Genomic DNA, 16,881 nt, shown 5'->3' with positions numbered 1-16,881 from the left:
TGAAATTCATCATGCATATGGAAGCATTTTTCTTGCCCATCTTTGGATGGCTGTGATATCTTTCAAAATCAAAGAAAACAATAGAATTTTAACAAAAGTATGATAAGGAGCCCTGTGACTAGAAGAGGCTATTATAATTGTAATAGTTTTAAACCTATATCAAATACATTTTGTCTCCTATGATAAGTAACTAAATGTATCTAAAATGGATTCTACTACCAATATATACAAATAGGGAAATTCCTAACAAAACTATAAGGTTTTTAAATGTTCCAGTTAAAGATTAGGAAGTGTTTTCATTTACATACTGTCTTGGTCTGTGTATACGTGAACTATGTTGCTGCTTTGATTCCCATTTCCAACCGAAGTACTTGCTGTTAGCCAAAATGTATAGTAGGTGAATACTGCCAGTTTATCTATTATTGCAGATATGGTCATATTGTCAAACTCATGAGTTACTTCAAGGAGTGTAAAATTCTGAAAAATAAACATATTTTTTAGTAGTTCAGAATGGTTTAGTAAGCATGAACATTGCAAAGTAGTTATTGCTCAATGATTGTCTCTCATTTTAATATATTAATTTTAGTATAACCAGCATGAAATATTTTATTGTAATAATTACATGGACATATGCTTGTAGACTAGATAGTAACAGTTTTCTTACCAAATTAATTCATAAAATACCAAAAAGAAAAACATTCAAGCTTTAAACATTAAAAAAGTTCAAATGGTCAAGTGAGAATTCTACAACTGTGCTGATCTGGCTCAGTTTTCCTTAGGAAACATTTGAGTGTTTTTCAAAGCATTGACTATTTTCCAAGAATTTGAGAATATTAAAAAAAAGCTTTTCATTTTCTTCTTGCTATTAATTATGGAAGAATTGTGAGAGTATTTGCCTCTATCTACAAACTCATGGTTACTACTCTCCCTCTCTAGGCGATCCTCTCTTTCCTACAGTCGTGGAGAACAAAGTCAAAGCAAATAGATATATTCTCTACTATACAAAGAAAAATTTAAGACTTTTATATTTAAGGAATTTATGCAATTATTTCTTTTCTGACCCAAACTTTAAAACATATAATCAAACAAAATTACTTCTAAAATAAAAAAATAGATTTAAATGCAGACATATAGTTAGCAAGAAATGGTAGTGCACATCTGTAATCCTAGCACCTAGGAGATGGGGTGAAGAGTATACCGGTTTAAGGGCTGTCTGAACAATGTAGTGAGTTGCAGAGAACCAGTGCTACAGGGGGAGAGATTGTCTGAAAAAAACAAGTGTATGAAATCTAGCCGCATAACTAGAAATAGCGTGTATATATTCATAGCAAAGAAAGAGGGTCAATGCGCATAAGTGAATTTTTCATAATCACACTTTTATCTTTTTTCTTAAGGAATGACTGGTCTCTATGAACTGATACTTTGATGTGTGCAGCATCCTACATTGGTAAAGTTAAATTTAGATTGGTAAAAAAAAAAACAAATGTAGGAAATTATAATTTACACAGAGAACTTTAAGTCTTATAGCTCTAAATTCAGGCTTATTAGATGACAATGAATCACACAATTACTTAATACTATGCCTGGCACACAACAAAAGCAATGATAATTTGTTTCACTTAAATATTTAATATAGAATAGCACATTTGACTAAGTTTATATTTAGAATTATTCTGTAATTTTTCAACAAATTGAATTCAGCAAGAATTTATAGTTCTTTGATCAGTGTTTACCAGTGCAGTAAAATGATTGCTTTGATTTTTGTAGTGACTTATTGAAAACAGACATATTAAACTCATCTAACAATGTAACAGAAAATATGATAGATGAGTTTGGGTGCTTTTCCAATACATCTACTTTACACATAGAATAACTTTGCCATAGAATTCATTTTACTTATCTTTAAATGTCACAAATAAGTAAAGAATTGTTTTAATTACTCCCAAATTCATTTTTGTTGGATGTGTAAATAAATGTGCATAGACATGCAAAAACTTTACAAAATTATACAAACTGTCCAGGTTATTACTTTATTCATGTATTTACCCAATTTTTGCCTTAAAAGGTCTTTGTGGTCAAATAAGCTAATACAACCACACTATTTTGTTTATGTAAATATAGTCAGAAAATATTAGCAGATGTTTTGAAGTGTTTTAATTTTATGTGTATGAATATTTTGCTTGGATGTATGTAAGGGCACCATGTGAATGCAATGCCAACAGAGGCCAGAAGAGGTCATCAGATCCCTGGGGGTCATCAGATATGTGAGCCCCCATGTGGGTACTGGGAACTGAACCTAAGTCTTCTGTAAGAGTAGTCAATGCTCTTAACAGCTGAGGCCTCTCTCCTGCCTGAAGTTTACAAATTCGATGAAGCAGCCAATCTTAATCTAACACTTTAAAATTTTATATGGCACAGTTGGTAGAAATTGCATAATGGAAGAGTAATTCCCTATAATCAACACACTGTGTGACAAGTGAAGGAAGCTAGATTATGGGATAGCCATATTCACAGAAATGTTAAACTCCACAAGGAACACAGAGCAATTGCTGCAGTCTGTACTCAAGTGCTCCTAAATTACAGCCAAGTACTGAAAATATTGATCTGTGGCAATAATTTCATGTTCCTTCCATTAAAATACAAACCTATTCATGACACTGTTATGGGGACTATTAGGAAAAGATGAATGTCACATATCCCTGTTCTTCAAGGATACTAAGACATGGACCAAATGTCTGGAATAGGAGGAAAATGTAGCATTCTAAGTATTGGGCATTCTAGAAAGTTCTGTACCGAGGAGAAGGAACAAGCAAAAAGCTATACACCTAATCTGCTACTTAATTTTGATTCCAAGTATTTGTTCTAACAATTCAAAACAGAAAACAAGGTAGAGAAGGCATGCTATTTTAACATTAATTTTAGGAGTACATTAAAGCTCAAATGAAAATCAGGAAACATGAGACTACTTCTGAAATATTTTAACACCGTTAGCCTGTGCCCTCTTGCAGCTGTTACACTTAAAAGCATTCTTAAGATTACTCAATAAAAGATAACATGTTTTAAGATAGATGAGTTGAAAATGGGATCATATTACATACCCAGGTTTGAATAAGTAGGTTTAGAAAATCATGTTGAAACCATAGTTACATGTTAAAATTTGTGGTTCAGATGTAGACAAAAGAACCAAACTGTATTACTGCACAAAGTGCAAGTAAATTGTATAGAGGCTAGATAGATGAGTTGAAAATGGTTAAAATTTGTGGTTCAGATGTAGACAAAAGAACCAAACTGTATTACTGCACAAAGTGCAAGTAAATTGTATAGAGGCTAAACCATTAAGATTGCCTACTAAACAAACGATTTTTGAATGCTTTTGTTAAATGCATGTTGTTAAATGACCACCTTTAATGGTGTAATGTAATATTGTGAAGTTAGAAACAACTCTGTGGTGATAAATAAATACATCGCCTCACTAATCTTCACTTTTTTTCCCCACAAACAGGAGAATAAAAGAGACGGAAAACTCACTTGAGTCAAATAAATACAGTCATTTTTCCCAGTAAAGAACTTATGGTGTACATTATAATATTTCTTCTAAATTAGTATTGCCCAGGTTATATTCCAACTTCCCTGTCTTTGATTGAATCATACCATTCTCATTTTGTCCTTTTCAAATATTGGAAATCTGTGAAAAATTTAGTTGGGCAAATCATATAATTATGTTGGACAAATTTAAAACATCTCTTTAAGCTAAATTCATTTTGGCTATTTCATTACTTCTTCATTAACATCTCGGAAAACACTTGTCTTTGAACTGATAATCATCCCATGACCTACATCCGCAAACTAGCAACTACATGCCTAGTGTTCTTATTATATCTGATACTAAGTAATAATACCATTATCATAATAAAACATTATGTCTAATAATTAAAAATATTTCAATTGAAAAATACACAAGCATATTTAGCCACTAAAACTGTTCATGTTGCATAGAAACTAATTAAAACATGGTTTTAGCCAAGAAATAATTTGAGAAGTAAAACCATTGTTCTTTTAAAAAATATTTTCCTTATTATTTTTATTTTATGTATATGAGTGTATTACATGCATGTGTGTAAGTGCACCTGTGTCATACAGCACCCACAGGGGTTAGACAAAGGTGTCAAATCTCCTGGAACTGGGGTTATGAATGGCTGTTAGCCACCATGAGGGTGCTGGGAATTGAACCCAGATTCTCTTCAAGAGCAGCCAGTGCTCTTAACTGTTGAACTATCTCTCCATCCCAGAAACCATTGTTCTTTAAAAAGAAAAGTTATTAGAGGAAATAGAATCGAGGACTCTCTTAACATGCAGAATTTAAATGAGGGGCAGCTTCTCGGCTGTCAGTGCACATAAAGCTAATATGGGGTGTGTGTGTGTGTGTGTGTGTGTGTGTGTGTGTGTGTGTGTGAGAGAGAGAGAGAGAGATGTGATGTGTATGTGTGATGCAGTATGTGTGCAGGGAGAGAAATTAAAATGTATCTGACATTTCTCCACCACTATTTCCACACCAATGGGACTTTTAGAAAATACGCCCATGCACAATTATCAGTAGAAAGTAATGTGTTCTACCATGGCAAATCTACATTAGCAGCAAAGCTAAAGATATAAAAATAATACTCAGCTCTTACCTGCATAAAGGTACCTGAAGTATTTCTGTAATAAACAGAATAATATTGTATGAGCCCATTAGGTTTTAAAGGAGGTGTCCAAAAGAGAATTATCGATGAAGAGCTGAGATTGACATAATGGACATCTTTGGGAGGATCACTGGGTGCTATAGAACAAACAATTCAAAAAAATTGTAGCTATGACTATGAGTCATGTCTTAAGTGTCTGAATTTTTCTACAGTTGATACATTTAAAATGGCAATTATTATTTTTTTAAAAAATCTTAAATTAGAATTGATATCCATGTAAATGTCAGAAATAAAATCGATACAGTACACTGAGCTTTCACCTACTACTCTACCATACAATATTCCCACAAAGGACACATAGTTTCTACTCATAAAATACTATTCTGGCTTGAAAAGCCTACTTGTCTGGGTTTGTAGACAACATTATAACAAATTTCCAACACAGAATACACTAACAAGTACTTTTATTTTAATGTACAGTTTGAAACTGAATAACAAAAGTCTATGCATCATGTATTTTATTTTGCTATATTTAACTTTCTTTCACATAAAATGCTGATCACATTAAGTGCCCTGCTTGGAGCATCCACAAACATCTTCTTACTTAATCCTCATCAGAACCCAGGAAAGTGATAGTATGTTGTTTCCATTTTACAAAAAGGAAACTGAGTCATACACAGATTACCTAGATTTCACATTGCTAGGACTAGATGCAGTTTGCATCCAGCTAATGATGGACATTAGGCATAATAATATATTTAGATATATGATATTTTTCTGAGCAGGATAGTCTTTAAATTGACTTACATCCCTGAGAACTCACCTCCCTCTGGTGTTCGGAAGTTAACGATCCTGCTTCTCATCTTCCCGTCACCAAATCTGGTGCTGGCTGTTACATAGGCACTATATTCAATATTATAGTCCAAGTCTGAAAGTTCTAATGATGCTTCAGTTGCATTAACAGCTTTTAATGATGATTTATCCCTAAGAGAGACAAAGAAAAGGTAATGTCTATAAATTTGACTTTTAAATTAAATACTACCAACATATTTTTTAGGATAACTACACTGAAAATAAGTAACACTCATATACAGTAATTTATTGGGTTAACATGATAAAAATGTCACTTATTCTGAAACAATGCAAATAGCAAATTTCAGAATACTTCAATAAATTAGCTTCAGTTGCTTTCAAGTTTATTTAGTAATTCAGTTAAGTGTTAATAAGATGTTTGCAATTACAATTGGATTGGGCCTATTTTAATAGCTCTTATGATGGTTCACCTTGACTGTCAACTTCTTTGGACTGGGAAGCACCCAAAAGGTACACATCTGGATGCCTCCGCAAATGTGACTCATGAGAAGATTAGGCATAGGTAAAAGTATATCATGATTGTGCATGTCATAACCCCATAGGTGGAGGGTCTAGGTAGAATAAAGGTAGAAAAGGAGAACGAATGTTAGTGCAAGGATTCTGTCTGCTTCCAGGCTGCCATGCAGTGAGCATTCCATGATAGACCAAATCTGCTGAAACTATAAGTCAAAGGAAAGCTCTTTTAATTTTTTTTTGCTCAGTTATTTAGTTTAGTGTAGTTTTTAGCTGCATGTATACATGTGTGTCTGTGTGTAGGTATGTGTATGTACATGAGTGCAGGTGTTCATGTTGTGAGCTGACATGGGTGTTGGGAACTGAACTCTGATCCTCTGCAAGAACACGGTATATTTATGAATAAGGCAGAAAAATACCTGCACTAAACAAATTCATAGAGGTCACAGTTTATCTTGGGTAATTTGTTATAAAACTGAGAACAAAGTGAAAAGAAGAGAGAGAAATGAACTTTCACTGAGGACCTACTTCTGTCTTCCTAACTCTTGGGAGCTGCTACTAGGTTAATAGTAGCTCATAGATCTATGGGCCGAGGTGTAGCATCTCTGTTGTCCAAGGAGCCATCAGTAAGCAAAACCATAGCATGGAGAGTTCATTCCTCCCAGCTTTGACACTGTTGTGACGGGCTGTTTTTACTCTCAGTATTAGCTGGGTTGGTTTTTAAACTCTGTTCCATTCTTATGAGCTTGCCATATTATAATAGTTTTTATGTGTTGTATTACCATGTTTTTATTTTCACATAAAAAATATTTGTTCATATGTATCATGTTATATTGACTTACTATGTTAGTAAAAATAGTTTATATCACTCTACTTTATAGCTACATCATATAGATATGCTACAGTTACTCAGCTATTCTTCTCTGAATTAATTCTCAGATTATCTTGCTTTTCTGTTTCTTTAGCTATCCTTAAGGATATATTTTCCCATTATGGAAATTTTATTTCTGATTGTTAACTATTGTAACCATTAAGTCAAATGAGTTCACTACTCTTTTAGTGATTATTGCTTCTAAATGATTGCCATTCAAAATTTAAATTATTACTTTGAATCACAGCAATACCATGTGACAGTTCCTTTGGCTCATGAAGATCTTAATATTACTAATTTTCTTAATTTATTCAAGTCTAAATTGACAGGTTTTATCATTTTGGTTTGCTTCTCTGGCCATGAGTAAGATGGTATATCTTCTCACATGCTTATTGGTGATATGTGATCCATTTATTAAAATAAGTTATTCACTAAGCTTTCTTCTCTCTTCTATTATAGTTTTTCAAATGGAGAACAATATATGCCTTTAGATAGTGCCTGCAGACAAGCACGATGCCTTTTCTACTCTTTAATTTGAAGATAATGTATGAAATCAATACCCAGCAAAATTCGACAAAACATGGTTAGCAGTTACTTTGTGTGAGGCACTATGTTAGGCATCAATATGAATGAGACACAGATTTTATCATCAAAGCAGAGAGTAGGCACAAACTACATATAAAGCAATTCATTAATAACAATGTGATTACCTTAAGGACAGGACAGTAACCTTTTCCCACAGACATTCAAAGAAAGAAACAAAGTGATGAACAAAATTAATCATGACTGAAAAACAGAAAAATCGAATAAAGTCTCAAAGATGCAGAGAAATATTCACTAGAAAGACAGGCTGCAAAGTTTATGAGTAGAATGAGTATTGGCGGGAAATATGGAGAAGAAATGAAGAGGCCACCTGACAAGGCTGCTCTAATATGTACGTCCAAAGTCACAGTTGTATGCTATTTAAGGAATATGTTGTTACTCAGAAATAAATCTCTAAAATAGAAAACCTCATCAGCCAAACAGAAAAAATGTAAAGACAGTTCTCTACAATCGGTTTATTAGTTTAATTCTAAACCTGATATAATATTTTTAAGCTTTTTTGAATTGTGGCAATCAAAAGATGTTAATTTGCTTTGAAATTATTCTCAAAAATGTATGACATGTAGTTTTCTTGTTTTAAATCATGGGCACTATTAAGAAAATGTCTTAGATTGGGATTAATTCAGTCTTAGAGATAAAGTTATTTCCTAGATAATTTATATATTTGTAAAAGGTTGGCACATTCTGATACCTAGATCACAAATTCTAGAGCATGAGAGTTTCTTTATTTTACTGATTCCATTGACTCTTACAACATCAAACCCACGATGAGTAACAACTTAGTATAAAAAAAAATCACCAAACAAAAATCACATGGGAAAGTCAAAATTAATTTCCATTTCTTTAAATATGAACAGGCATGCTTTCCTGTCCACGGTTGAAACTTAATGAAAGGTTATGATCTTAATTCCCATTTTCATCATTTCCTGTTATATTTTATATAGTTAGTCTAACTTGGCTTGATCTTGTTTCTATGAATTTTTTTTCCAAACTATTTCTATTATTTAAATATCCTAGGTTAATTGTTTCACTCACTGAGTACTGATAGTCCAAATGATACTAATATTCATTTACTTGACTATTTATAAAACCATGTTCTTCCTAATATAAACTAGTGTCCACTAATGAATTTCCCACTTATTAGAGTCCCACTAGAAAGCTCACAGTCAGTCTTCAAAAGTGCTCTTTTAGAGGCCTGCTCAGCCAGGACTCTGATCCTTAAGTCCTTCCCCAGGTGGTCCACCCCGCCACCAACTTCCCACTCTCCAGATCAGGACCAGGGGGAGGTGGGAAAAGATGGAGTACTAGGCAGGGAGCAGAGGAGGGAGGGACATGCAAGGAGCCATGGTGTGGGGGGGGAGGGAAGTCAGGAGAGGGAGGATGGTGGGAGGTGAGTGGTACTGGGGGGGGTGGAGATAATGGGAGCACTGTGACAAGGAAGGGAGGGAGGCCGGATGGGAGAAAGAAGAGTAGAAATGAATGAATCTTGGGGGGGCTAAGAAACCTAGAAGGAAAAGTGATGCCCTAGAAACCCTATGATAAAAGCACATACAGTATCTGAATATTAATGCATATGTATACCTGGGAGTTGCTTGGCAGGGAACACAGTGTCAGACAGAAGAGACCGCCCTTAGAGCGGATGGTGAAAGTGGTCCAGGAGACTCCCAAACTAACACAGGATACTGCTAAACTTCTTGGTTATCTCCCAGAACTAGTAGATAAAATTCTACTGTAGAGGACAGGACATACTTAGGGTACAGGACTTAAAACAATGAAGCAGGAACTGACCTGATAGCCTTCTAACTGAAGTTCTGCTATCATAATGCTAGATGATGATTGCAAACTGCCAAGGGAGAAAAACAATCAATGGTCCAACCCAGCCCTAAAGCCTAATAACCATAATGACTGGTATGGCAAACTACCTCTATGGTGCAGAAACGGCACTTTTATCTTAAGGGGGCAATCAACAGCCATCTAATTGGACTTGAAGCCCTCTCAATAAGAGGGAGCTCATGGGTGGGTGGCACTGTAAACTCAGCCAAATACACATGGCAGGAGAGGACATAGATCCTAGAGAAAACCCTATCTCTTTCCTACCTGAAGACAAATGAAGCTTCTTACTATATGCTAAATATCTATCCTTATATTTACAGACAAACATACCTTACAACACTCATCAAAGAAGCTTCTTTTTGCAACATATGGAGGCTATTGCGGAATTCTACATCCGGTCAGACACAGAACATGCATCTGAGAGATTCCCAGTACATCTACAGTTGAACCTCTACAACCAAGGCTCATGGGACATAGTGGAATAAAAGGTGGAGAGAAAATTGGCACATCTCTCAACTCTCACCAAGTATGATGCACACAGAAGGCCATAACTACCCAAGTTTTAAAAAATAAGAGACTGTAGAGTGTAAGATGGGACTCCTATGCGGAACCTCATCCATCCACGGCTCAAGGACCATTGTGGAAGACCGAGTGGACAGATTGTAAGAGCCAGAGCTCGTGCATGAACACAGGGAAGCTGAGGCTTCCAGGCCACTGGAAGCTTGTACATGTGAACTTGTGGCATAGAGCATGAGACCCAAGTCAACTCAGTTGAGTGGGGGCCCAGAGGGGAGGAGAGAAATGGATGGCAGGCCAACAATAGACTGAGAAATATTCAAGATTGATTCCTGTTGGGTGAGGGAGAGCATGATTTAATATATGATCACTAGATCGGCTGACTGGACTCCAGTGTCCCATTTGCTCTGAAGAACACGTGGGTGCAAACGTCTGAATGAACAGGACTTTACATGTACAGTGGAATACATGAGGTTCAGTGGGGGTGTAGGGGAGGCGTGGATGGGGAAGGGGGTCTGAATTTGATTAAGAACTGTTGTGTGAAGTTGCAAAAGTTCAATAAAAAAATTAACTAATTGTTCAAAAATAAGTACTCTTTTTACTCAACTGCTCCAACTACCTATCTTTACTTCTTCCATTTTCTAAACATAACCCCAATGTTACATTCAATGACACTACCTGCCAACCTCTTCAAAGTCAGAGAGACGCCATCCTCCATACACTTCTAATGACATGCTCTCTAACTCACTGATCTGTTTTCCACCAACATTCTAGAATGAAATCCCCAGTCAAAAGTGCAAGTGTTGATTTATACATAATGCTTAAACCATTAGGTGATTTTTTTTTGAGACAGGATTACAGTATGTAGCCCAGGCTGGCCTTAAACTCATGATCCTCCTGTCTCAGCCTCTCAAATGCCACTATAAGGGGCACAAGCCACTATGCCAGCCTCTATTAAGTCACTTTAAATCCTAATCAAACACTTTCAGCAATTTCTTTCTAATTGTGTTCCTTAACATGTTATCATATATTTAATAATCTACAATCACTTAAGGTTTTATATTTGTCTCTGTAGAAATGTTAATATACATCTGTAAAATGTGATTCAGTATTAATCCTCATAGTTTTAAGGAAATTGAAGATTATTTACATTTTCCATTTTTGGTTTCTTTATTTTTATTGTATGTGTATGAGTATTTTTCTTGCAGGTATGTAAGTGCACCTGTGTCATGCAATGCCTACAGAAGTCAGAAGAGGATGTTGGATCCCCTGGAACTGGAGTTATGGACAGTTGTTAGCCACGATGTGGATGCTAGGAATTGAACCTGAGTCCTCTGCAAGAGCAGCCAATGCTCTTAACTGCTGAACCATCTCTCTAGCCCATGAGAACCATTTTCAATACAAGATTTATGTAAGCTAGAATTTTTAGCATCACTTTTACCATAGTCATTTGCCAGTGCCTTTCAGTATATTCATGTGACAATGTGGGGGGAAAATTGTTAAATTTTACTGACATATACAAAAGCAAAATTGCTAAATAACTCCAAGTTGAATATAGTTAATAAATAAGCTTTTATTACTTTATCAGAACATCATGTCTAAACTCAAACTGAATTAAGAGAATAAATGTAGTGTTATAACAAAAAATTCATTTGTTTAATGTCTCTGCCTTCAGAATGCAAGGACTGTGTATTATTTGAAAATATATGTCATTTACATAACTAAGGGAAAATGATACCTTATCATCCTCATGAAAGTTATTTTATTAGGCAAACTTTAGAAGAAAATTATTTTAAAGTGTAAAAAATTAAAACAGATTTATGAACATACCATCTGAATGTAACTACCACAGTAATGGAAATAAAATGGTTACATATAAACCTTTATGAGCAGATTTGTAGAAAAACATTCATTACAAAGAGAAAAGTTGTTCAGAACATTACATATAATTTTCATTTGGAAAATAGCCCAAAAGGGAACCACACAATTAACTTTACATCAGAGCCGGCAATCTCCTGTCTCACTGTCTAGAAACAATGTGCAATGCATAATGACACCTGCAGCTCACCCTGTCAATTCAACTGTTTATCACAAGAATTCCTCAAAGCATTAGTCATCAAGAATGAAAAAAAATCAAAAATTATTACCATTTTCTTAGCAATACTGAATAAGCCTTCCAACAAGTATCTAAATAAAAAGGTATTTCTACATACTTCAAGATTATTTATATATGTTTCAGTATACTTCAGAAAATCTTCTCAAATATATTTCATTTTTCTCTTCTTATTTATTGTCTATATACACATCATTACTCTTATGGTAAAGACCCTAAAAATGTAACAATTAAATGTTTTAAATTTTATTATTTATTTAATTTATGTGTATGAGTGTTTTGCCTGCATTATATAAATGCAACCATGTATGCAATGCCCCCAAAACTAGAAGAGGGTGTTGGATACCCTGGAACTGGAGTTAAGGATGGTTGTTAGTCACCATGTGTGCATTGGGAACTGAACCCGTATGCTTTACAAGAGCAGTCAGTGCTCTTAACCAACTCCAAAGAATAAGCTTTAACCATTGAAAATATACTTTTCATAACTTGACATCTCGGGAGAGGGCAATTGTGGAAGATGCAGCCACTCAGAGAAGGCTACAACTGCTGCTTCCATCTTCCAATCGGCTTCACCATCAGCCCTTCCCCGGAGGAATGTCAAGTGATGGTTCATGGTTGAGGACCACAGCTCCAGGTTCACAAGAGGGGTCTACGGCTCCAATTCAAGGAGAGGACCACAGCTCAAGCTGTGCATGGCAGTGGCTCTGCCTCTGTATTAGGCTTATGATGGGGACAGAGAAGCTTTTTGTCATTTGCAGTTTCTAGTCTTGGGAGAACTGATTCTCAAAGATGGACTTTCTGCCTCCCTGTATGGCCAGCTAAGGTCTTGACTGCATGCTTGATCTTGGGCCCCCAGGCCCTGATGTTGGACTGTTCCCACTCCCAGGGACGTTCCCATCATTTTTCTATTATTTTCTACAGCCCCAGTGCACCTTCACCCGTGTCCCTCAGAAAATGTAAAACACCTCATTGAAATCTAGAGATTAAAAAAAATAGAACATTAGACAAGGAGTTGGAAAAGTTTGGGGGTAAGGGTCAATATATTAAAAATACATTGTAAAGCCAGGCATGATGTCACACACCTTCGATGAGCACTCAGGAGGCAGAGGAAGGCAGATCTCTGTGACATAGAGGCCAGCCTAGTCTACATAATGGGACTACAGGGAGACACTATCTCAAAAAGACAAAAAAAAAAAAAAAAAACTGTATCCATGTACAAAATTCTCAAAGAATTAATAAAAATATTACATTAAAAATAAAGGCGTGCTATACATTATATATACATATTGTTTTTCATTTACTCATCCACTCAACAAACAATAATGAAATTTCAACTAATTATTGAATTGTAGTTTTCCGTCCTAAATACAACAATGAACAAAATAGATTTTGAAGCATGTGTGTATTCTTCAGTGCATGTGTGTGTGTATGTTGATGTCTGTGTGCATACCCATGTTTGAAAAACAAAATCTAGTGTGTTGGCAGCCTTTCTTATCTCTTAGGCATATCAAAGGTCAATCATGGATGATTTGAAACTAGAAAATTTTATAATAACTCAGACTGGGGAGACTGCTCAGTGAGTAAGGACATGAATTTGAATACCCAGAGGTTGGGTAAAAAGCTGGCCATGGTTGTGTGCCTGTACTCCCAGCACTGGAGGGGTGTAGACAGGCAGGCAGATCCTGAGAGCTTGCTGGGTAGCCAGGCTTGCATAAATATTGAGTTTCAAGTTCAGTCAGAGATTCTGTCTCAATGTCTCAAGGCAATAACAAGAAGAGAAATAGATGAAAATAGCCTGATGGTTGCACATGTGTCCACATTCATGTACCCCACACATACACCACACACACACACAGCACCACACACATAATAGTTTTGCATATTTTTTACTGAATTTTTGTGTATCTCACACACAGCATCTTAATCATCTTTTTACTTCTTCCCCCACCTGCACATTTCCATAGGCCCCCACTAGATTTCATGCATTCTGTCATTTACGTTAAGGCCTATCAAGTCAAGTTAGTGTCCCCAGATGTCCCTCAGAGCAAGTTCATTCACTGGGGTCTAGCCAGCCTACCCAGAGTTGCTCCCTTAAAGAAGATCAGCTTTTCCTTACCTAGCAGTAATTAGTTGTCCAACAGTTCTTCAGCTAAGGTTGAGGCCTGCTGCCCATTTCCCCAGTTCTATGCTGGGTTATTTTTCTGCTCGAGTCTGCATGGGTCTTATGCATGCTGTCACTATATAAGCAAGGTCCCAGGAGACTGTAACACTTATTTCCATATGGTCATGCACCTCCTCCCCTGGCTCTTACAATCTTTCTACCACCTCTTCTGCAGTGGTCCTTGAGCCCATATCATCTCTTCCCTACACTACTAAATAACTTTCTACCAGGTATTCTTCTAACAATTCCATCTCCTACAATTCATTCTTTCTAAAAAGATCAAAATACTTGAAATGCTCCAGCAATTCCCGTTAGTTCAAATGGAAACAAAATAGTCTCCATGGCTTAGCGCCTGGATTTGGTCAGTGTCCTGTCCCAATATCTCTCTCTTCTGGTCCCATAATCCTCCTCAACATTGACTCACTGGTCTTCAGAGTGACAAGTCATGTTTCCCAGGAGGGGAAAATGTATTCTCTCCTGCTGGCAAGTTCCTCCCTGCAGATCATCTCATGACAAGAGGCTTCTTGTCATTCCAATCACAAATGAAAACCACTTTTTTTAAAGAGGTCTCCCTCTCTCCCTTTGTTTATGGATATACAATCTATCTATCTCTTTAGAATATAGAATCACTGAGGGCAGGGGATTTAGTGTGGCTTGTTCACCAGTATATAGGTTAGTTTACAAATGTGAATTAATTAATTAATTAATTAATGAACTCGGTGTATGGATGCGTGGATGTATAGATGGATGGAGTGAGTGAGTGAGTGAGTGAGTGAGTGAGTGATGGATGGACGGACAGACGGATGGATGGAGTGGAATGATTACCTTCTTTCCATTGTTTTCTTTTCACTACCATCTTCCATGACACACTGTCACCAAAACTAGGCAAACCAACTGGAAGTCAGAGGTGTACAAGAAAGGTAAGCCTTCAAGTACAGTACGCAAAAGGTCTACAGAAGGATTAAGCTAAAAAAGTATTAATTCAGGAAAGAAAAATAAAGTAAACCTCCACTATAAATAGGGCAACCCTTGGAAGGGTGATCCTTCTGAGTGAGAGTAAAAGTAGGGAAGTGTCTATTTTTGATAAAGTATTATTTTCATTTTATTTTCTGAATTGAATTATTTTAAAACTTCAATGAAATGTGTTACATAATTGATGCTTCTCTTTAATAAACTTACCTTAGACCAAGGTGAATATTTTAATCAGAGTTGTCATAAAGCAGTATAGCTTGTTTGTCAACTGACATGAAATTCACTTTAGGATTCATCATTTTCACAATTGAAAGATAAATAAATAATTGAGGTCACAAAAACAATCAGTAAATCCTGCTTACTTTCAATGGAAAATTGCCTATAGATCCCTAAAATTATATGTTCTGTTTAAATTTTAATTGAAATTATTTTGTGTAAGGAAACAAAATAGTATTATTTTTAAAACTTCAAAATATTCTAAAATCATATGTTTGGTTTATAAGCATATATAAGTTGATTGGTTAGATTTTTAAAGTATAAATTCAGTATAAGTTTGCATAAAGCAATTGTTTTGTTTTAATTGTAAAAATTCTTTATCTGTTGCTGACCTACTACCACATAATATGAGGAAAACTTACTTCTTAATAAAAGAATTTTAACCAGCCTATTAATAATCAAGGTTCTAATGCAGCATCGTATTCTGAAATAAAAACTACATTCCTATTATATTACAAATTAATGTTTGTTCTCAGAACTACTTCCAAAAAATTCTTACCAGACATAAACTGTGTAATAGAGGATAATTCCATTTGGCTCCAAAGGTGGTTTCCATGACAACTTCACGGTAACACCAGACAACTGTTTTACAGAAAAGTCCTGAGGGGCAGAATCAGGAGCTGGAAAATTAGGATATAGAATAACACATTTCATTAAATATGTATGGGAAATGTTAAGGTGAAAATGTATAGTTTTGAATGACAAATTCTATGGTAAACAATTAGGTTCACCAGTTTTCTCCATAGGCAAAAGAGCATGACTGTTTACTTTTAAATGAGATGATAAAAGAAGATTTTTCATGGTGGTGTTAGAACATCTGTTTCTGTGATTCAATGGAAAAAGCTATTTCATGAGAAAATAGAAGAAGGGGTAGATCATAGTGACTCAGTCACTGCTCAAGAGCATGCTGGTAAATGATTATCCTCTAATGAAAACAAATACTTTGGGTAGTGAATAAATGTATCATATAGTAATAGAGTTCCTCAGACAATAAAAAGAGTGGTAGAGAAAACATATTCAACAAATGATAAGCGTTAAATTTTAAAGGCGGTTAGAATAAGCCACCTCACCTATAAAAACATTTTGTTTCAGTCATAAATTTGTCTGTAAACCCCAAGTAAGACACAAATCTCACCAATAAGTCTACAGAATCGAATGATTTCCAAAACAAACAGAAGTGCAGCGCATAAACAAGGAACTAGGACCTAGGTCTTAATTTTCCTACAGCAGTATAAGAACTCAAATGATTTAGATCTTCTGCATTTAATAAGCATCAAAAATAATGCAAACTAGCAAGTGAGGTTTATATTTCTGTTTAGATAAATCATTTACAATGGCAATCCTAACCTGTTTTATAACAGCATAATAATGTCTTAGAAAATTAAAATATGGCATTTTGAATATAAAATATACAACAGTACAGTTGGATTTGCTATTACATTTAGGAATGAAAAGTGAACTTATAGGTAGCTAACAGAATTTGCAAAAATTTATTTAGATCCTTGAGTTATGTTAACTGATATATGCT

The 16,881-nt window shown here is 35.3% G+C and overlaps 1 protein-coding gene across 1 annotated transcript in view; it reads right to left on the bottom strand.

Annotated features, from left to right (window-relative positions):
* The window catches only part of Ptprq (protein tyrosine phosphatase receptor type Q), a 227,017-nt gene that overhangs the window by 159,787 nt on the left and 50,349 nt on the right, over positions 1–16,881 (bottom strand). The window contains exons 17-20 of the mRNA XM_008852127.2: positions 15,853–15,973; positions 5,506–5,666; positions 4,674–4,819; positions 309–477 (exon numbers count right to left, since the gene is read on the bottom strand). Coding sequence (XP_008850349.1) covers positions 309–477; positions 4,674–4,819; positions 5,506–5,666; positions 15,853–15,973 — 597 coding nt within the window. The remainder of the gene's footprint in view (positions 1–308; positions 478–4,673; positions 4,820–5,505; positions 5,667–15,852; positions 15,974–16,881) is intronic.

The sequence above is a fragment of the Nannospalax galili genome, unplaced genomic scaffold (genome assembly GCF_000622305.1).
Source record: "Nannospalax galili isolate Female #2095 unplaced genomic scaffold, S.galili_v1.0 scaffold390, whole genome shotgun sequence".
Taxonomy (NCBI): domain Eukaryota; kingdom Metazoa; phylum Chordata; class Mammalia; order Rodentia; family Spalacidae; genus Nannospalax; species Nannospalax galili.
Note: the sequence above shows the minus strand (reverse complement) of the source record. Positions and strands in the feature narration are given on the sequence as shown.